Source organism: Lathamus discolor, chromosome W (assembly GCF_037157495.1).
Source record: "Lathamus discolor isolate bLatDis1 chromosome W, bLatDis1.hap1, whole genome shotgun sequence".
Lineage (NCBI taxonomy): Eukaryota > Metazoa > Chordata > Aves > Psittaciformes > Psittacidae > Lathamus > Lathamus discolor.
In genome coordinates this window covers 32,557,889-32,580,021 of record NC_088908.1, presented here as the reverse complement: position 1 = coordinate 32,580,021, position 22,133 = coordinate 32,557,889, and the positions used below count along the sequence as shown (strand labels likewise).

Sequence of the window (22,133 nt, the reverse complement as noted above, 5' to 3'; positions counted from 1 at the left end):
CTTCTGAGGTGCACTCAAACGCTTAGAGACAGTTTCTTTCTCTTTCTCCCAACATGAAAGCTTCACTTGATGTAGCTTCAAAAGTTCATGGTGATGGACCTGCTTAGAGATCTGCTGGATGCTGGGAACAAGCGCAGCTTTCCAACAGGCACCTGCATTCTGCATTCACATTTAGCCAGTCACAGAGAGAGCAAAGTGAGGGGGATGAAGGGGGGGGGGGGGAGGTAAGGCAAAAAAAAATCTCAAATGGAGTAAAACCAGACAGAGAATGATGCAGCTTGTCTTTCAGAGCTGAGGAAATGTGTGAAAGAAGTAGGGGGTGGTAATTTCTTGTTTATCAGCAGCTCTTGATCTTTATGGCTCTAGTTTACTTCCACGTCTATTTGGGGATCTTTGCAAGGTCTCAGGCTCTCTCTGTATCTCCATGATATTTACCCGGCTGCCTGTCCACCCACCGTGTGCCATTGCCAGTGTGTGATGGTGATCCTGTTGACTTAAGATATGAAGGGGGAAGTGATGGGGCTGAAGAACGGGTGACAAAACAGGAAGGTGGCAGTCACTGGTATTGTTCACAGATCCCAGGGTCAGATTTACTCTTGATTATGAGTGGGGCAGTGGTGGGGCTTGTGTATGTGTCCATCCAGCACAGGGGTCTTGCAAGGAAAAAAGGAATTTTGCAGATGATAAGGATGAGCCTGAGTTGTCTTTCCTATGTAGGGCTGGTAAGTCTGATGCCTGGAAAAGCCGTGCAAGAAGAAACCAATCTCCATGCAAAAACAAGGTCAGAAGGTGGTGGCAAGGCTCTGACCTGTCATGGTGAACACCGGAGCACAGTGTGGCCCAAGGCTTGACTCTGCAGGGCATCATATATTGGGATGCAAATGCCTGTCAGAGTGGGGTGCTGGGGTTGTGGCTAAATGCCATTGTGGGGTGACTTATTTAGTTTCTTGCTGCCTCTGATGGAGTGAATTTCTGTTTCTGTAAGGGTTGTTGTGCAGTCCTGGGCAGTTAAGGGCTCTATGAATATGGCAGCAAGGAGAGCAAAGTTTCCTCTACTGTAATACGGTGTCTCCTGTCATAGTGCTTGGGAAAACTGTTCAGAAGAATGTGTGGTAGTCAAGCATGGGGTAACCCAGGACTCACTTAAATACCTCAAAATTAGAGATGGGTAAAAGATCGGAAGCCTGAGGTTTTATGTTACTTGGAAATTCTTGTTAGCCTTAACCTTTAAAACTGATATATATATATATATATATATGTACATATGTATGTATACAATGAGTAATTCTGTGTCTGTCCTGGTATTTTAGCAGATGGAGAAGTTAGTTTTAAGATGGGAGGGAGAAAATGATGATGCTCAAACCAGAGGTCAAGCCACAAGGCGTTAGAGATGTTTTTCCTCCATATGAATCCACATATCCTGAATACCCACCCTACCGATGTGATTTCTAGGACTTGGACACTGGCCTAACTTCCCCGTGTGTTTCCAGATGCAGCATATTCTGGAGTGATGCTATGATCCATGCCTACCTCTCCTTGAGTCTTGCTGAATTTTTGGCTTTGGAGAATGCAGTGGGGTTTCCACTGAAACTCCTCTGAAATTCTATTAGTTTGCTAGACAAGGAAATCCTTCTTGTAGTTTTTCTTTTTCTCTCCTTCCTGAATGCCTGCCTGCCTTCCCTTTGCTGAATTCTTCAGGTTTCTTTTCAGAAGGGATCAGAGACTTGAAGCTTAACTGGGGGAGTTTAGTAAGTGTTCAAATGGGATTGTATACATGTAAAGTATTACAACTGGGCAAAGTGTTATTATACATGCCCACTGTTTCTTAACCCATATATTCACATCCTTGTAACTTCACCTAACGGACTGAAAAATGTCATGCTTTCTCTTTGCTTGATGACAATTTTCTTCCTGAAAGGGTTGAGTAAATTCTCTCCAGCTGTCAGTTGCACCTTTTTTTTTTTTCTTTTTTTTTTTCCCCCAATGTATTCAGAAAAAGTGAGAGTGGGGGAAGAAGAGGAAACACTTTTCCCTTTTAAATTATTCTAACCTCATGCTTTTAAACAGGGCAGTAGTCTAACCCACTGGACTTTGAGCTGATAAATTGATATAAACTTAGGGCTTGTTGAAGGTCTCTTCTGGTGTGTGAGGGGGGCAAAATAATGGAGGTCATGTTTTTTTATGCCATGACAAATTAAAAGTGTCATTGTAGGCATCCAAAAGTTGATGGAGATCTTTTAGTCTGTCACCTTAAAGAGAGAGGCACTGTTCCTACAAATTCTGCTGGATAAGTGTCATAAATGGCATTTGCTATGGGTGTAGGTTACATTAGATCCCAGTTCTGTGTCATAGGAGGTAGTCACAGAAATATAGATACTGCTTCTCCATCCTCTTATCAGAGTTAAAGACAAATCTGAAGTCAGTGGCGTTACAAGAGAATAACAACCCAAAGTCTCAGTCCTTCTTGAATAGGGATCTGTGTCATGAGTCTGGTGCTCCCAGTCCTATTTGCTGCCTCAGAGGGAGTCCAGTGTATGCAACACCGCACAAAAAGCACAGTGAAGTGGTTCAGCTGGAGAGGCCTTTTGGGCGTGCAGGTACTCAGCAGGCTCTTATCTCATGTCTGACTCAACTTCTCCCAGCATTTTTGTAACCACATCCTCTTCAGCCTCGTTAGCAGCAAAACGCCTTTCCTTTGCCCATAGCAGCTGTCGGTTATCTTGCCTTTATTCCTGACCTTGGGTCTTCCCACTGGCACGCTCCCAACTAACATCTGTGCCTCTTGACCTTGCTGTCACGCCACCATGGGCTGCTCTTTGCCCCGTGCACATCTGGCCACATCCACTTATATCCTGCGCTGCTTTTGCCTCCTGCTTTTTCTTCTGCAATCCATGAAGCTTTAAGGTCATTTCTTGTTTTGCTGACCCAGACACTCTTTCTTCCTTCAAAGCCAAAAGACTGATACATTATGCAAGGAAAAGCAGTCTCAATGCCTTCCTTTAAATATCCCAAATTACTGCTCTTCTTGCATGCCCTTTGTATGCTCTATTTTCCCACAGTTCCCTCTTGATGCTGGGGATGCTTGGTACATTATACAGCACCAAACAAGACACCACTGCTTACTCAGCATGGAAATACACAGTGCAAGCCTGCATGGACAAAATCCAACCTTTCTTATTTCTAGCCTCATTTGAAGCATGCAGAATTGAGTAACATTGGATGTGTTGTTTGTACAGCCTCTAGACTGGTGGTGTGGTTTAAGCCCAGCCGGAAACTATGTACCATGCAGTGGCTTGCTCATCACTCCCCTCAACACACAGTGGGATGGGGAAGAGAATTGGAAAAAAGGTAAAACCCGTGGGTTGAGATAAGAGCAGTTTAATAATTAAAAGAAGGTATAATATACTACTACTAATAATGATAATGACAAGGGAAATAACGAGAGAGAGAGAAAGCAATAAACTCCATCAAACAACAGTGATGCACAATACAATTGCTCACCAACTACTGACCGCTACTCAGCCCACTCCTGAGCAGTGATTGGCCCCTTCCAGCTAACTCCCCCCAGTTTATATACCAGGCATGACGTCCTGTGTATGGAATATCCCTTTGGCTAGTTTGGATCAGGTGTCCTGTCTCTGCTTCCTCCTGGCTTCTTGTGCCCCTCCTCACTGGCAGGCCATGAGAGACTGAGAAGTCCTTGATCAGGGTAAGTGCTACTGAGCAACAACTAAGACATTGGTGTATTATCAGCATTATTCTCAGACTAAAGCCAAAACACAACACTGTACCAACTACTAAGAAGAAAATTAACTCTGTCCCAGCTGAAACCAGGAAAACCGGGCACAAGATAGATCCTGGACCAAAGCCTTTTTGGTTCTCTTTGTGCCATCACTTATGGCTCTGAGGAATGGACACTGAGCCAAGACCTGATACATTCCCTATCAGATGTGTTGGCATATTTTATTTTACTTTACTTTACTTATTTTTTGGTTGGTTTTTTTTTTGTTGTTGTTGTTTTGTTTTTTTTTTTTTTTGCCATAGAGAGGGAAAACTGGTATATTTGGCACTTGTGCAAGCGAAAATGAAATAATAGAGGGGGGAAAAAAAAGGAGGAAGGAGGAGTCCTATGGTGGCAGCAGTAAATATAAACAAGCCTCTCGTTAATGATTTACATAGAGAAATAATTTTCCACATGTTTCAGGGTGCAGAGGGAAATGTTTGCTCAGAGGGAGAAGGAGAGATTATTGCTCTACCATGATGCTGTTAAAAGGAGGCTACTGTGTCTGATGGCAGCTCTCCAAAAGCAGTCAATCTAAGAAAGTTTGGTAACACAGATGATGGAATTGTGCAGAGTTTTTTCTTTCTGTGGCTGATCTCTGTGCCAACAACCTTTCCATAAACACCCATAAAACTTTCAATTTTTAGCCTGGAGTGGCTGCCACTATGTTCAGGATGGTGCACTTGGCAAGAGCTGGCTAGAACAGAGTAAGCATTTGAAGTCCTGTTCTTGTGCACTTTGACACTTAGTCTGGGAGCTCATCAACCTGGTGTTGACCTGATGTAGGCAAATCTCCTGTCTTGGCTTTTTGTGTTGTAATGAGCTGGAGCACAGCTGGCACCTCATTCTGCTTTCTAGTGTCCCGGAGGCCTAATCTTCACAAGGGTGATGGGTAAAAATGACATGCCAACTCTTGATGTCATTAGGATCAAACACTATTCCTCAATTGAGAGGTGTAAATCCAATGAACTGAGCAGTCCTGCAGCAGTGTTTGTCTCAGAGGGCACAAGTGGGAGGAGGTTGGTCCTTTTGGAGACCAGAAGTCATCATGAGGAGGTGTTTACAGGCCTGATCATACTCCCTTCCCCCCACCCAGATACAGTTTTGGGTTGTGAGTAAGTAGATTTATAAACCCTTGACACAGTTCTCAGACAGGAACTTATAAAAGTCCTTGGGCAACATGATGGACATCTCTCCTCCAACCGCAGATGTTTCCACAGCTGTACCTTGGGCAGTATTGCTTTTAAGGGCCTTGTGATTTATGGCCATGACAGTTAGTTATTCATTCAATTGGCCCTCCCTTCAGTGCTGTATGATAGTTACTTACATAGAAAGGTGACTGTCTGATCTAATTATGGAGTCTCAAACCTAATTATGGAGTCAAATATGATTCCATAATCTACTCTTAATGTCTCTATGTTTAGAAGATGGATACACATGTGTAATATGAACACTTACATACCTCTGTAATTATGGATATGCTTGAGCTCTCATTTATTTCTGTCTCCTTATCTTGGGGAGGATGTTTGCAGACTCATCTGGCTGTGAAAGATCTTTGGTTTATCTTGTCTTTTCCCCTCCAGCGTGGCTTTTCCTGGCACCCTTTGCAGGGCTTAGGCACGCCAAGGCAGAGCCATCAGTCAGCGTTACTCAGTCATGCTGGTGGAGGTGCAGAGGGCTGGTAGCACTTGGAATCAGGGCAATCTGATGGAAACAAGTGAAGATTACATTTATGCTGTTGTCTGGTAATGGCCATTAATCCTTGCTCTTTGCTTTCATGTGGACAGACCATACCTGGGAGATAACCCATGCAAAATCAGAGGCTGAGGTAGAAGGACTGGAACAAAAGCATTGTTGGAGGCAGGGGGACCATGTGGAGAGGAGCTGCTTTCTAATTCACCCTGTTAATGAATCACATGCTTAGTCAGTTATTTTTATAGATAATCTGTGGATTACAGGCATTCACATATGGTCATTCCACTAGCAATTATTCTTATCAGTTGAGGATCTCATACTGTATTTGTTGTAATACCCACATCTATTTTATATATGTCTATATCCAGGTATATCTCATAGATGGAAATTTTAGCAGTGTGTTTACAATTGGCATGCAGTAGAGAGACCAATTTGCCTGGCACTGGAGATAGAGGTCAAATAATACATCACAAAAGCACAGAATGGCTGAGGTTGGAAGGGCCTCTGGAGGTCATCTAGTCCACCACGCTGCTCAGCACAGGGTCACCTAGGGCAGGATGCTCAGGGTTGTGCCTGGTTGGGATTTGGACCTCACTAAGCCATCTCTGATTCTTTATTAAGAGATTACATTCATTTGTTTTGCTTGAAGGGGAAGCCCTTGCACCTTGTTTCTGTCTTGACTGATGCAAGGCAGGTGAAAGGGAGAGAGTGTTTCCTATGGGATCTAGTGTGGATGGAAAATAGCTGTCATCATAGTAATTTTTCCAGCTCCCTGCCAAAGCCGAGTTGTTCTTTCTGAGTACCATCACCACAGGAAGTAACTAAGGCTGTGGTCCAAAGATGCAATAAATCTAGTTCCAGGGCTCTGAGCAGCAGATTAAATACACTACTTATGCATGATACTGAGCTATTATAAACTCATTCTCCTGGTTCGAATTTGTTTGAAACAATTTGCAGTGACTTAATTTTATCCCAACAGACTTTGTATTGCATCATGCTATGTCAGTTGTCTGCACCATGATGGGTTTAAGGACGACAAGTTTTACCCATCCTCTGGAACTGCCTTTAAGTTGGTATGAAGAAAGGCTTAACCCTCATCTTGTGTGCTCTGGTCCATTTGATGGAAGCGTGATTAGATGCCTGTTCCTGATCTGCATCAAATTTGTGCTGCTGGTGATCTGGCAGTGCACCAGCTGCAATCACACTTGAAATTCAGTTCAATGCAGCTTGCTGCATGCCAGGCTGCTGGGTTTTTATGTCCTATGATGGATTCTGAAGTTTCACTGACAATTCTCATGAAAACAGGTTTCTGACCAAAACTTTCCCTCGGGTATAATGTAGGTTGTCCATTGATCTCTGCCCCAGAGGCAGCTACAACCCAGGAATCTTTGGAGTGAAAGGTTATATCTCATAATTAAATATTGCTGTATAGTCTCCAGTGCTTTGTGGTGAATGGTTTTAAAAAGATAGGGTATAAAGAGGCTTTCTGATATTTTGCATACATTAGGGATTTAACTGTATGCCACATGAGACAATGTAAGATCCAAAGGCAACATGATAGACATGGGGTTCAAGAAGATATGGGCTCCACTTCATGTTCGCTATGACACTCTCAGACTTGTGACTCAGTTTCCCATCACTTGAACCTGTTCACTAGATTTTTGCTTTCTTTTACATCTTAAGGCATTTTGGACTCTATGGATAAAATGAAAGCAGTCTCAGTAGTCATGGATGGAATTAGTGCATTATGGGATTTGGGCAGCACCTCTTAATATTGCTCTGAGCTTCCTGCTGGTGCTCCCAGTGCCTGAGCAAATATGATGATGATGATGATAATAATAATGGAAATAACAAGGAGAGAGATATAAAACTAAAAGGGGAAAGGAAAATAAACCAATAAACACAAATGATGCACAATACAATTATTCACCACCTGGTGACCAATACCCAGCCTGACCCAAGTAGTGAACAGACCCTTCCAGCTAACTCCCCCCCAATTTATATACCAGGCATGACATCCTGTGTATGGAATATCCCTTTGGCTAGTTTGGGTCAAGTGTCCTGTCTTTGCTCCCTCCTGGTTTCTTGTGCCCCTCCTCACTGGCAGAGCATGAGAGACTGAAAAGTCCTTGATCAGGATAAGTGCTACTGAGCAACAACTAAAACATGGGTGTGTTATCAGCATTGTTCTCAGGCTAAAGTTGAAAACACAGCACTGCAGCAGCTACTAAGAAGGAGAAAAATTACTGTTACAGCTGAACCCAGGACAGATGAACAACAACAAATTTCACAGAATTAGGCATTATCTCTTAATTAGGGAGAAATTCATGCTTCCTCTGATAAGTACTGAGAAATAATTAAATATCTGTGTTCTCAGCTTTGCTACTGCTGCTCAAGCGTTTCTTATCAGCTCCTCTGGGCACCTCAAACACACTTCTGGAGACAAAGACCTGAAGTACAAAACCTTCCTTTGGGTCATACTAGGTGTTTCCCATTAAGGGTTCTGAATAACTTCCCTTGCCTGCCTTGAGGTAGGTGCAACTACCTAGTTGAGTAGACACCTACCTTGAGGTAGTACTGCCTCAGGCAAATACTCATGCTTGCAAGTATTCAGATGCCAGGACTATAAAGTGATGTCCTGGTTTTGGCTGGGATAGAGCTAATTTTCTTTCTAGTAGCTGATACTACACACCAATGTTTTAGTTGTTGCTAAGTAATGCTTACTCTGATCAAGGACTTTTTGAGTCTCATGCTCTGCCAGGGAGGAGGGGTGGCTGGGAGGAAGCAGAGACAGGACACCTGACCCAAACTATCCAAAGGGGTATTCCATACCACAGCAAGTCATGCCCAGTATATGAACTGGGGGGAGTCACCCAGAAGGCCCAAATTGCTGCTTGGGTCAGGCTGGGTATTGGTTGGCAGGTAGTGAGCAATTGCATTCTCTCCCCTTGTTATTTCCCTTATCATCATTATTATTATTATTGGTGGTAGCAGTAGTGGTTTTGTGTTATACCTTAGTTACTGGACTGTTCTTATCTCAACCCATGGGATTTACAGTCTTTTGATTCTCTTCCCCATCCCTCCAGGAGTGGGGTGAGAAAGAAGGGAGGGGGAGTGAGCTGTGTGGTTTTGAGTTATTGGCTGGGCTTAAATTGTGACACACCTATTACTTATTCTCCTCAAATTTAACTTGACTGCAGGAAGCCTGCAATCTGTAACACTTTCTCCAGGAGCTTAATTTGGATGGTAAAATGCCTCTGTAGTTGATTATTGAATGGGACTTGATGCTGGTAAGCCTGGAAGGTCAGTTTGGATGAGCACTTAAAAGTCTAGACATCCCCCATCTCTCAGGTGTTTAAAATAGAACTTGAGGTGTCCTGGAAAATCCATTTCCTTCCCAGATTTCTAGATCTGCACATTGCCAGCTAAGGCAGAAGAGCTGTTGGAAGAAAAATATTCATTGCCATGCTTTCAGTGTTTCTGTTTCCAGGGAGTCTGGAGAGTGGAAATGGGGAGGTTTCTAAAAGAGGTTACACATTCAGAAGCCTGAAGTGATGTTTCCTAATTAGTCAAAGCACAGTTAGCCTGCCCAAATGAGGAAGACAAGTATAATGTCCCTGCACCCAAGTCATTTAACAACCCTGGAGGAGAGTAAGGAGATACCTAAACCAATGACCCAGGTAATTCTGCCTGGTGTTTGAGCACAGGGTTCTTTGTTGCTACCTGTGGGTCTTGTGACATCATCTGCAGGCTCTTAACATAACAGGTGGCCATTATTATAAAGTGAGCTTTTAAGGTGAATTTGGCATGAACTCACCTGACAATGGTGTAATGCAATGATTTCATTAATTTGTTGCTTGTTTCTACTGACTGGGAAGCACATGGCTAAGCAGGGATGAATGTTTGGGCATTGTGACCCAGATGTCTGGGTCTGAGATCCACAACCAGACTTTGGAGCAGAAACCTGGCTTTTTATTCACCCTTCATAAAACATTACCCGATGACTCAAAACCTGAAAGACCTTTCCCAATTCAGAGCCATGAATTTTATTTCAGCTCCCATTCAAGGTAGGGTCTCAAGCAGGTTGGTTCATTATGCCAGTGGCTGTGGTCTCTTCCCTACACTCTTGGTGGCTGCTGTCTCATCCTGCTGCCCTGCTTCCTGAGCTAGATGCTATCTGCTAGAAGCCTTCTCTTTTCTACCAGCAGTGAGAGAGGTTAAAAGCCTGTGGGTGCAGGCCAGCACAGACTGTCCATTATATATGCATGCATACTACAGCAGTAACTCCCTGGAGTGCTGCACCACAGAGCTTTTACCACCTCATGTTTGCGTTGCAGCCTAGGAGTGCGTGTACAATGCATCCTGGGTTCAGCAGGAGCAGTCACTTTTCTCCTTCTTAGTAGCTGGTGCAGTGCTGTACTTTTGATTCTCAGCCTGGGAACAATGCTGATAACAATGTTTTTAGTTGTTGCTAAGTAATGTTTACTCTGATCAAGGACTTTTTGAGTCTCATGCTCTGCCAGGGAGGAGGGGTAGCTGGGAGGAAGCAGAGACAGGACACCTGACCCAAACTATCCAAAGGGGTATTCCATACCACCGCAAGTCATGCCCAGTATATAAACTGGGGGGAGTTACCCGGAAAGGCTAGATTGCTGCTCAGGTCAGGCTGGGTATCAGTTGGCAGGTGGTGAGCAATTGTATTCTCTTCCCTTGTTATTTCCCTTATCATTATGATTATTGGTGGTAGCAGTAGTGGTTTTGTGTTATACCTTAGTTACTGGACTGTTCTCATCTCAACCCGTGGGAGTTACATTCTTTCGATTCTCCTCCCCATCCCTCTGGGAGCAGGGGGAGGAAGAAGGGGGGGATGGTGGGAAGTGAGTGAGTGGCTGCGTGGTTCTGAGTTACCAGCTGGGCTTAAACCATGACACTCTCCAAGAAGATTAACAATGCAAAATGGCAGATAAATAGGACCATTTTTTTTTTATTTGACCAGTTGGAAGACAAAGGTAACCCTTACTCCTGTTATCTTCATAGGCACAAAGGAGAGGCAAGGCCCAAGGTCGGTCAATTAGGTGGAACAGTTCCTTGCAACTGGGTGGCTTTAATGCACTAATTGTGTTAGTAATTAGCAACTACCACATGGTAAACACTTGGGTTCAAAACTATGTAAGGATGTTAATTCATCCACCCTATAATGGGTTTGGGTGATGTAAGCTTCATCCTTGTTTTATAGGTGGTGAAATGGAGAGATTTTCTGATTACAGGGTGAGTTAAGGTAGGCATGCACGTGATCTTGGGTCTGTTAGTTCTTCAAGATCACCTTAAGTGAGACCAGTGGCAGCAGCTATAGGAAATGAATCTTTTCTCTATTGTCAGAAGCTGTGCAAATTAAGCGTGTTTTGTATGAGGTACTTCTATCTACTATGAGCTACAGAAATCATCTATAAGGCTAGATGGCAATTCAGGCTCTATGATGGTGTCCCCCCCCCCTCCTTTTTTTTTTTCTTTCTGTTTTTGTTTTGTTTCTGGTTGTCCTGTTAGCTTGTGCTATTTATGAGAACTTTATTTGAATTTGTGTCTGCTGGGGCCTGGGTGGAGGTCACCCAATGATTTCATGGAGCTTTAAGATGCTTAGGACTTTATTAATGGCCATATGTGCCAGGGTCAGGCAAGTGACTCATGGCCATACTCCAGTGGACATGTGGATATATAACTAATAAAAAGTACTTATTATTCATTCTTCTTGAATTTTAAGCTCATGCAAGGTATTTTTAAAAAGCAGCAAGAAGCCAGTGGTACAAGGTCACGTGCTTTTTCTTGGTAAGCTGTGCTTTAAAGTAGTCTATGGTGGTAATGCTGTTGTGTTTTTCTGATAACTAGCAAGAGCATTTTTATTTCTCCTTTATGGTTTACTGTTATTAAGAATGACCTGGGAAATCCCTGGCTGGGCTCAGATCTTGCTTGGAGTTGGTCAAGGGGTGGGGTTTGGCAGTGTAGCAGAGCTAATCTAGCAGGGAGCTACTGCTGAAAGAGTAGGTCTGAACCTCCAGCACTTACTCCTGATAGTGCCTTCTTGTTTTCTTCTCTGTCTGCCAGAAGTGATACTCCTCTGACTCACCAGGGAGCTGTTTCTGCTAAAGTAGCAGAAAAGATCTTTGCTTCTCTCTGAGGTACTGCTCTACTAATTTTGTAGCCTAAACTGGCTTGCCATGTGGCTATATGGGGGATTTTAGGGAGCATGTATGAAAGCACCTCACCACCTTTAAAACACACTGTGTTATTTTTTTAACCAGATGTTTAGTATTTGGTTTTCTCTGTCTAATGACATAGAATGGTGATACATCTTTTGCCTCAGTTGAACATTCAGCAGCTTCTCCTATTAACTTTGGCTGAGACTTTGTAAGGTCCTGAATATGAATGTTTCCATCTCAAAGGGTTCAGTCTGTGATCTTTTAAAGAAAGCTGACATTTGAAAGGATGAGAGCACAGTCTGCTTCAGTTAGCCCTCGCCAAAGAGCAGTAGTACCCAAGGGCATGAGGAACTCTGGAAAGCACTGAGGTTTAGCTTTCTTCCCTTGCTTTCAATACTCAGGTCTGTAATACGCCCTGCAAGAGACCCAGGTGGCAACTCCTGCAGTTCCAGCATCCCAGGGAGCGTCTCGGGCTTGAAGCTCTGCTGCCTGATTCATAGCGCAATACCGTGTTTTCTGTACTCTGATGACTGTGTTAATGTTTAACCTGAGGCAAGTGTCTGCCTCTATATTTTTATTTATTTTTTTTTCTCCCTCTAAGAAACCCTGACAGCAAGCACTTTGAAGTAACAAGGAGGTTCGTGGGTTTAGAGAGCTTGTTGCTCCCTCATATATTTCCACAAGTCTAGAGTGGAAGGTTTTTGTATTTATATACCATTATTTGGGTTTTTTGGATATCCATTTTTGTCAATTTAGCAATACATGTGGCTATTGTTCATCGCTTTGCGGTACTAGATCCAGCCCTCAGAAATGCCGGCCAGCCTTGGCTCTCATTTTGCTTCAAGAAAGGCCCTTGAGATGCTGCAGGGGAAGCCCAAGTGTGCTCTGTTTTAGTCATTTCCACACTCGTGTTTGATATGTGTGGGCATGCTAACTTCCTTTTTTTCTTCTACTTTATTTTTACAGTGGAAAATTTGGTCTCTTCTGAGAAACTTGCAGCTTCTGGGCGATCGGGACATTGAATTTGGTGGACAGTTACCATTTGTTCCCTGGGACTGTACCTGCCCTTGCTCTCCTCATCCCCTCCCACACTCCCCTTTTCTCTGATAAAACTCCAGGGTGTTGCAGTATTGCTATGGAGCCCAGGAAGAAACTTTGGGCAGCTCCTGGCAAAGGGGAGGCACAGCAGACTTTCTGCCAGCCACTGTGGTCTCTGTGAAGCCTCCACCTACCGCCAGCTGTGTGGAGGAGATGATGCTGCCTGCGGCAGGCTTGGGGAAAGGGATTCTGGTGAGCAGTGAGAAGCTGGAGCCCAAGGAAGAGGATGGTTCTGGAAGAGATATGGATTCCACTTCCAATGCAGACAGTGAGAAATGGGTGGTGGGAGATGGCCTAGAGGAGCAGGAATTTTCCATCAAGGAAGCTAACTTCACGGAGGGGAGTTTAAAACTAAAGATCCAGACCACTAAGAGAGCTAAGAAGCCCCCAAAGAACTTGGAGAACTATATTTGCCCTCCCGAGGTCAAAATCACCATCAAGCAATCTGGGGAGCAGAAGCTTTCCAGAGCTGGGAAAAATAGCAAAACAGCTAAAGAGGAGGACAGATCCCACTCAAGAAAGAAGGTAAGTCCTATTTTTTCCTATTCTATCCCTTTCTGCTGAAAGCAGAGGGAGAGGGTAGGATTAAACCTGCTCAGTTTGTGTCCGAGCAGAGGAGAGCAGTTGAGGCAGGAGAAGAAAAGCAAAGGCTCTGTGGGCAATTAGGTACCTGCCTCAGGATGCTGCTGGCCACATGGAAGAGAGCTGAGATGACAGGACTTCCTTCCTTTTTTCTTTTTCGTTTTTTTTTTTTTTTTTTTTTTTTTCTCCTTTAATGTGTTAATTCTTATCATCTTTCAGATGTGGAAGTGCAAATCCCATCTGCTGGTAATCAAATTCTTCAAGGAGCATGGTCAGGGATTTGCAACCTCTCTGCTCCCCCTGAAATTGCAATGGAGTCTGGCATAAGTTATTCACCCCAACACCCCTTTCATCCTCCCTTCCCTGCCAGCCCATCCTGTGGTCAGCCTTTGGCTGTAAAGATTTGAAGGTAAAGGCCAGTGGGTCAGCCTAGGAAAGGGCCAAAGCTTAAATGAGTGGGGCTAGCAGCATGCCAAGGGCTATGACTGAAATATTTGCTGAATGCTGACAGGCAGCAGAATAGAGGTAGACAAGTGCCAAATTCCTGTTTTCTCCTCTGAGAAAATACTTTTAGTGGTATTCAGGCAGGCTGCAAATCAAAACTCTGAGAATGTCATCTAGCTGGGGAGGGGAAGGAGGGGAGGACTTAAGTGGAAGCTCCAATCCCACTAAATCTGTTTCCATAAAGTTTGCACTTACATTCCTGAAAATCCCTGGAGCCTGGTGCTTACATTTTGCTTGGTCATTTTTTCCCATGCAGTTGCCACATAAAAATATACCCCTCTGAACTCAAAATGTCTCCCAAGCAGAATTTGACCCATTCCTGATGTTTTTGTGGCCACAGAATCCTTGCTTTGCAAGTCTAGCTTCTTGTACGAAGGTACTATCATGTAAAATCTGGGTGTTGTGAGGATCCAGCTATCATCTGCTGGTCAGGAGGTGAATGAGCTGTTTCAGCAGATGGCGTGGATGAGATTTGATAGTGTGTCAGTAAAACATGACAACTACTCAGCCCTCAAGTATGTCTGCTTGTAGCATGGATAATACTCAGCTGTGTTACAAGCCTGACTGATGCAGGATGCCTGTGTGCTCAGGCAGGGCTGTTACAGTCACTGTGAAAGCAACGGGAGAGAAATTGTGTTTGTCTGGTGCATCACAGGTTGGCTGCACTGTGTCCTGCCCCTTGCTTGCTCTTGGATGTGGGTCGAAGGCTCCAGTGCACTTTGGAGAAGGAAATTCCAGCCTGATGTGACCAAAAGCAGTTAGTTGGCCTTTCACACCCTGTTATCTTCCTCCAAGGGATGATTTAATCCTGGGTATCCCCTCTGCCTTAAGCTTTCTGCCTCCCTTTTCCCCAAATACTCCTGCTAAAGCTGATAATGTGCTGGGAAGGTTTCAATGAACATAATTTCCTTCTTACTTAGAAGTCTGTGGTTAAATAAGGAGCTGAGGGAGAAGGGGAAGAAAGACATAAAGAGAAGCAGTTCCTTGAGCCAAAAACCAGTATGAGGGTCAGCAGAGTTTCTTTTGCTTCTATATGCTTATGTCATAAAACTCAGAGACTGGCTTATAAAATGTTTTCTGGAGAATGTCATAGCTGTGTAACCTTAAATCTTAACCTAACAATAGTGTGTGTGCCTTTAACATAGAATAAACCAAACTGTTCTAACTTACTAACATGTAGAGAGAAAGGAATGTTTGGCTGATGGGGGAAGGAACATCACAGGACTGATAACAACTAAGGAGACAGTAAATAAGACTAAGGATACCAGCCTTCAAGATAGCAGAGTGGTGCCCAACGTGGAGTGAGAATGGAACAGAACAGAAGCAAGGACATACCAACTGCGAACTCAGCACTAGGACCTTGCAAGTGTGCACAAGCACTGAGGTCATTCAGTAAACACAGTGAGGAAGACTGTCGAGGACCACCAAAGGCCCCCCCTCAGCAAGAAAGTGCATGCGAATTAGGATGCAAATATTTTTTTTTTTTTTTCCTGGAAAAGCTATGAATATGCATGTGTATGCTAAATAAATAGCCACTGTTGGCGAGTACTGGGTATGCTCACCTTTGCGAAATGATTCGTGTGTGTGTGCCCAGTGCTGCAGTAAAGAATTCCTGCTTTCTAAAACTCCAAATTGAGTCTTGGAGAGTTTCTCCAACTGACTTCTGTGGTAACAATTTGGTGCCCAAACAGGGATACCCTGCCGTGTTTCCTGCGGATCTGGGGAGTCTCTGGGACCTTCACGCTGGCAATCAGGGGAGTTTCCCTGAAAGGAACCACAGCTCCCCAGACTGACTCGGGACCTCGGTAAGACCCTGATTTTATTTCTTTAAAAGGCATTCTTTCTGGTCCCTTTCCACGTAAGGCGCAGGGGATGCTCTGCCCAGTGGGTAAAAGGTAGTTTGGTTTTGGTTGACCAGACTTTGGTAGTTTGGTTTTTGGTGGAGGTCAGGATCATGGGTACCACTGCCTCCAAAGGGGGGATCCTGAAAAGGTCCCCATTGGGTTGCATCTTGCAACAATCTGGAATCTGGGTGGAGGTCAGGACCACTGCCTCCACAGGGGGTTTTGAAGAAATCCCCATTGGGTTGCGTTTTGCAACACTCTCTGGATACAGATCAGTGAACCCCTGAGTGGCTTGATCACCTGGGAGATTTTCAAACAAAGTGGTGGACCCCTGGGTGGTTCAGTTACTCTGGACACTCTGGTAAAATACTGTAATCAATGGTGGTTGTTTTTCTTGAGACGAAAAGGAAAGTGGGATGAAGTAGCTTATGTGGAAATGTTTTTCACTTTGAGATATCATCTGGAATGGCAAAAGGATTGTAGTTTTAATTTTGCACCCCAGGACCTGTTAGTATTGTCCTTGGAGAAAAATTTGCTTAAACGCTGTTGCTGTTTGTGCAGCATAGGGTAGTTATGCACTAAGCATTTGAGGAATGCAGAGGAGGATTTGGATTTGATGGTAGCCCCCTGGAGAAAGGGTGTTGTGAATAATGGGTCTGAAGGTGCTGACAATGAGAATCGAGCACAAGCACCAGCACAGGCACCGGAGATATTAGAGGGGGCTGACGGATTTTGCCCTACAGCAGAGCAAACTAGGGGAAAATAAGGGGAAACTGTCATTGCACCTTTAAGACGAGCTGTGGGCAACGATGGTCTGGTCACGATAAAGATTCCCTATACCATTATAGATTAGAATACTTGGAAACAAGTGGCTGGTAATTATGCATCATGCTTTTGAGAATGTTGACAGGAATATGATTATTTGTACAGCTTGGACCGCAGTAGAGCAACAATTAAGAGCAGGCACACTGGCAGGTATAGTGAATCTTCACATACCTACCCACAGTCGTAACTGGGACCCTAATCAGGACCAGGGCAGTGTCATGGTTTAAGCCCAGACGTAACTCAGAAAAACACGCAGTCTCTCTCTCACTCCCCCCCTTCCTACCCCAGCTCCTGGAGGGATGGGGAGGAGAATTGGAAGAATGTAACTGCCACGGGTTGAGATAAGAACAGCCCAGTAACTAAGGTATAACACAAACCACTGCTCCTACCACCAATAATAATAATGATAAGGGAAATAACAAGGGAAGAGAATACAATCGCTCACCACCCACCGACCGATACCCAGCCTGACCGAGCAGTGATCTAGCCCTTCCGGGTAACTGCCCCCACTTTTACATCCTGGGCGTGATGTGCTGTGGTATGGAATACCTCTTTGGCTAGTTTGGGTCAGGTGTCCTGTCTCTGCTTCCTTCCGGCTTCCCCTCCTCCCTGGCAGAGTATGAGACTCACAAAGTCCTTGGTCAGACTAGAACATTACTTAAGCAGCAGCTAAAAACATCGGTGTTATCAGCACTGTTCCTAGGCTGAAGGTCAAAACCACAGCACTGCACCAGCTACTAAGAAGGAGACAAATGACTGCTACTGCTGAACCCAGGACAGTATCCACCCCTTATTCCATACCATTCACGTCATGCTCAGATCCCACATTTTCGATATAGCATCACTCATATATATATATATATATATATATATATATATACATCTGCATAGAGAGAGAGATCATTCCTTAGTGCATGGATCAATTCCTATAAAGCTGCTGAGTCCATCCAGTCCATAATCACAGAATCACAGAATCATGTCGGTCTCCATCTCTTGTAACAGTCTTTCAGAGCAGGAGAGAGAGTGTGATGTAGTCAGTCCAGCAGGCCTCCATGTATTTGTACTTCAGCCGTCGTCCTCCATACCAGAGAGGCTTTGGTTTGCTTGGTTTGCTTAATTGCAGCATGTTTCACACTCGTGAATAACCTGGGCAATAGTGTCCATTGCTAAGTCCACCCCTCGATCATGAGTCCATCTCTATGTTGCATCTCTGCCCTGATGGCCTGAAGTGTCATGGGCCCACCAGGCTCAAAGTAATTCACCCTCCCCTTCAGCAGTTTCTGCAACTTGTCTTCGGGGACTCCATATGGCTGCCTTCCATCTCCGATGCTTCCAAAGCTCTGGAGGGGCTCAGTGGACTAGATACTTGCCCATACTGTCCCACACACCCTGCCACTCATGACTGTCCAAACTTGGGGAAAATCTCTTGGTCCTCCTATATCGTTGTCTAAGCCTAGACAGGACCCAAACCCAACTCTGCTTAACTTTTGAGATCAGACGAAATGGTCGTGGATAAAACACACTCTGTATGTGTGCCAACATGATGATCCCCATCCCAATCAGCTGGCAGGTCTCAAGGGTACCCAAAGGCCGTTCAAAACCTTCAGAATTCTCAAATGGTGCTGCTGCACTTGTCACTGGAGCTGGAGTACCTGCGCTGTCTGCTGTGGTCGGAGTTTGAGTAGCTGCTGTCCTTGTTGCAGGGGTTGGTGCAGCTGCTGTGCTTAGAGCTAGAGTAGCTGTGTTATCTGTTGTAGTCAGTTTGAGTAGCTGCTGTACTTGTCACTAGGGTGTGTGGGAATGTCTTCCTCATAGGCTGACCACCCGAGGAGGGGAAAAACAATGTGTAATTGCTAAACACTTCTATTATATACCTCCCAAAGTATAGAGGTGGTGACCACACTGGGAACGCAAGCCAGATCAGTTTCATGATCAATGATTCTATTGTATTACAAGTCATTACCATAAAGTACAATGAAACAAGAACCTTAGCCCAAGGTCCCCAGCCGCTAAACACTAACACAGCAAATACCGGCTGTAAGTAAGGTACGACATGCTGATCAAGAGCAACAACTTTGAGAGCCAATAAATCAGCATTGTGACGAATGACTATTAATCCAAAACAATGAATGCTTATCACAAATACGATTAGACGCACTCCAGTCAGATCTGTCATTGTCTCAACCCTTCGGGCCCCACACTGGGTGCCAAAAAGAACTGTCGTGGTTTAAGCCCAGCCATAACTCAGAAAACCACGCAGCTGTTCTCTCACTCCCCCCCACTTTCCTCTCCCCCTCCCCCCCCCCCCCCCCCCCCCGGAGGGATAGGGAGGAGAATCGAAAGGATGCAACTCCCAGGGTTTGAGATAAGAACAGTCCAGTAACTAAGGTATAAACCAAACCACTGCTGCTACCACCAACAATAATTGATGGCTTGGCTTCTCGAGCGAAGATTTGGGAAGGGCTTTAACCATGCTTACTACAAGCACGATGACTAAGGGCATGTGGGATATGCAAATCTGGTTGGAAAAAAGGGTGCTTAGGCCATCAGGAAGTGTCCGACCAGGACTGCCATCTCCTGAGCAATCTCGAGCTACCCATGCGCTGGTCCGCCCGCATGCAAGGTTGGATCTGCAGCTTCCCATGCACCTTGTCACCTACCGTTTTGACCCTCGCCCGTCCATACAGACAAGTGAGAGTAAGCCCTTCCAGCCTGCGCAGTGGATTTTTTAGGTGAGGCACAGCTTGCGCAGAACTGGCCCCACCCTTTACACCTGAGGTTTAACTGCCACGGCCTAGCTAGCTAGGACAGTGACAGCAAAGTCCACAGGTCGTAGGTTTTGTAAGAGTGTCCTTCTCTTCGATGGAAGACCATACAAGGCTAGACGACCTCCATCAGCCCGGGTTTGAGGATAGGAGTTTTCCTTCTCCTATGAGGAAGGCCTGTCTTTGCTAACGAAGATTCAGGAAGGGCTTTAACCCACACATTCTGAACAAGACTGTAATTTCCTGGGTCAATCTTGAACGACCGATGACGCAACAGCACAACATCAAGCGTCTAGGTGGGATTCTGACTTAGAACTGAGCAGGATTACTTTTGCAACAACACAACATCAGGAGGGTATAATGATAAGGGAAATAACAAGGGAAGAGAATACAACCGCTCACCACCTGCCGACCGATACCCAAGCCGACCGAGCAGTGATCTAGCCCTTCCGGGTAATTGCCCCCAGTTTTACATCCTGGGCATGATGTGCTGTGGTATGGAATACCTCTTTGGAGCGACACTGAAACAGAACAGAAGCAAGAACATACCAACTGCTAACTCGCCACTAGGACCTTGCAAATGTGCGTAAACACTGAGGTCATTCAGTAAACACAGTGAGGAAGACTGTCAAGGACCACCAAAGGCCCCCCCTCAGCAAGAAAGCGCATGCGTAATTAGGATGCAAATATGCCCCTCTACTCTGCTCTTGTGAGACCTCACCTGGAGTATTGTGTGCCGTTCTGGTGTCCTCAACATAAAAAGGACATGGTACTCTTGGAACAAGTCCAGAGAAGGGCCACGAGGATGATCAGGGGACTGGAGCACCTCCCGTATGAAGATAGGCTGAGAAATATAGGATAGGCTGGAGAAGAGAAGGCTGCATCTGGAGAAGAGAAGGCTGGGTGGAGACCTCATAGCAGCCTTCCAGTACCTGAAGGGGGCCTATAGGGATGCTGGGGAGGGTCTCTTCTTCAGGGACTGTAGTGACAGGACAAGGGGTAAAGGGTTAAAACTTAAACAGGGGAAGTTTAGATTGGATATAAGGAGGAAGTTCTTTCCTAACGGGTGGTGAGGCACTGGAATAAGTTGCCCAGGGAGGTTGTGAGTGCTCCATCCCTGGCAGTGTTCAAGGCCAGGTTGGACGAAGCCTTGGGTGAAATGGTTTAGTGTGAGGTGTCCCTGCCCATGGCAGGGGGGTTGGAACGAGATGATCTTAAGGTCCTTTCCAGCCCTAACTATTCTATGATTCTATGATTCTATGATTATAATTTTTTTCTGGAAAAGCTATGAATATGCATGCGTATGCTAAATAAATAGCCACTGTTGGCAAGTATTGGGTATGCTCACCTTTGCAAAATGATTTGTGTGTGTTCCCAGTGCTGCAATAAAGAATGCCTTCTTTCTAAAACTCCAAATTGAGTCTTAGAGAGTTTCTCTGACTGACTTTTACGGTAGGAGCTGCAGCAGCAGAAGGTTTTGGCAGGAGTATATCCTATTAGTGGCCAGCAAGTTGTGTTGCATTTGGTCCCTTTAAGTCTTCTGTGCTCCTTAAAGATACCTAAGAGGCAGTTGGTAGCTTTTTTTTTTTCTATAGTCAGTATGGGCTTAGTTAAATCTTCAGCATTCATCTGCAGGTTCAAAACTTTGTTGTTAAGAAAAGGGAAAGAGAGCTTGCTTTGCTTTGTGGGTCATCTTCAAGTGAGGCATGCTGAGGTCTGCCAGGGTTCCCTTCTGCTGGCCTTGCTTTACAGCTGGCCCTGGAAAGCAGGTGAGAGGTTTGGGGCAATACTGCTCCTGGAGCAAGGCAAGGGACAACTCTTTTCTAGCTTTATGGCTATGAAGCAGCTGGTGTGTTGGTTGCTCAGCACTGAAGATTTGTGCCTTGATTCATGAGTGCTTTATTAGGAGCCTTGTGATGGGAGTAGGCACCACAGTCACCACCATACAGTGGGGAAACTGAGGCACTAACATGTCTCCCTCTGCATAATGCTTTGTGTCAGCATGAGCTGAAAGTCAAGCCCCCAGCTCATTCAACCACCAAACCATCCTCCTACCTTTAAATCACAGGTCTGTCTTGAGCTTCCCCTACCCCCCTCAGTCTCTGCTTGGGTTGCACAGGTGAGAACAAAGTGACACTTGTTTGCCTTGTCCAAAGAGCTCACTTAAGCTGGTGTTGTCTTGCCTCCCTTTTTAGTGCCAAAACTAAGTGTTGAAAGTGTTGTCCTGGGATATAAAATGTCCCATATATTGCCTGGGAACTGGATTTTTGTGGCACTGAAAAAAAAAAAAAAAAGGTCAAAACTGCAGGATAAGGGAAACAATTCTCAGGTGCTGAAATTTGGAGACAGATGTGAGCACTTGTTGTGGTTTAAACCAATCCACACAGATTGTCCTGTCTCTGCTTCCTCCCGGCCTCCCCTCGTCCCCAGCAGAGCATGAGACTCACAGAGTCCTTGGCCAGAATAAACATTACATAACAACAATTAAAAACAATCGGTGTTATCAGCTCTCTGCCCAGGCTGGAAGTCAAAACACAGAGCTTGCACCAGTTACTAAGAAGGAGCAAAAGGGCTCCTGGTAAACCCAGGACAGTATCCACCCCTTATTCCATACCATTCACATCATGCTCAGATCCCACATTTTCAGTATACCATCACTCTTATCTCAGTACACTCTTAGTGCATGGACCAGTCCCTATAAAGCTGCTGAGTCCATTCGGTCCATGATGTCAGGTTCTATCCCTTGTAACAGTCTTTCAGGGCAGGAAAAGCTGTGTGCAGTGTTGGATCGTTGCCTGCTGATGCTGATTGTTCCTTCACTGCAGAACTTGTCTGGTTCTACCAG

General features: G+C 45.0%; 1 protein-coding gene and 1 long non-coding RNA gene across 9 annotated transcripts in view; one reads left to right on the top strand and one right to left on the bottom strand.

Annotated features, from left to right (window-relative positions):
- The window catches only part of LOC136004235 (uncharacterized), a 29,319-nt gene that overhangs the window by 2,069 nt on the left and 5,117 nt on the right, over positions 1–22,133 (bottom strand). For both annotated transcript variants that reach the window (XR_010608307.1, XR_010608308.1), the window contains exons 2-3: positions 5,576–5,682; positions 5,244–5,485 (exon numbers count right to left, since the gene is read on the bottom strand). This is a non-coding gene — a long non-coding RNA (uncharacterized LOC136004235). The remainder of the gene's footprint in view (positions 1–5,243; positions 5,486–5,575; positions 5,683–22,133) is intronic.
- The window catches only part of LOC136004234 (SET-binding protein-like), a 109,128-nt gene continuing 97,650 nt past the window's right edge, over positions 10,656–22,133 (top strand). Inside the window, exons 1-4 of one of the 7 annotated variants that reach the window (XR_010608305.1) lie at positions 10,656–10,744; positions 11,235–11,299; positions 11,576–11,649; positions 12,637–12,874. Coding sequence is in view for 1 of the 7 variants with exons in the window: in XM_065660539.1 (XP_065516611.1) it covers positions 12,922–13,293 (372 nt within the window). In the remaining 6 variants the exon portion in view is untranslated. Of the gene's footprint in view, positions 10,755–10,810; positions 10,888–11,234; positions 11,300–11,575; positions 11,650–12,636; positions 13,294–13,569; positions 15,811–22,133 lie in introns of those variants that run through there. The other 6 variants (XM_065660539.1, XR_010608306.1, XR_010608303.1 and 3 more) reach the window with 6 other exon arrangements.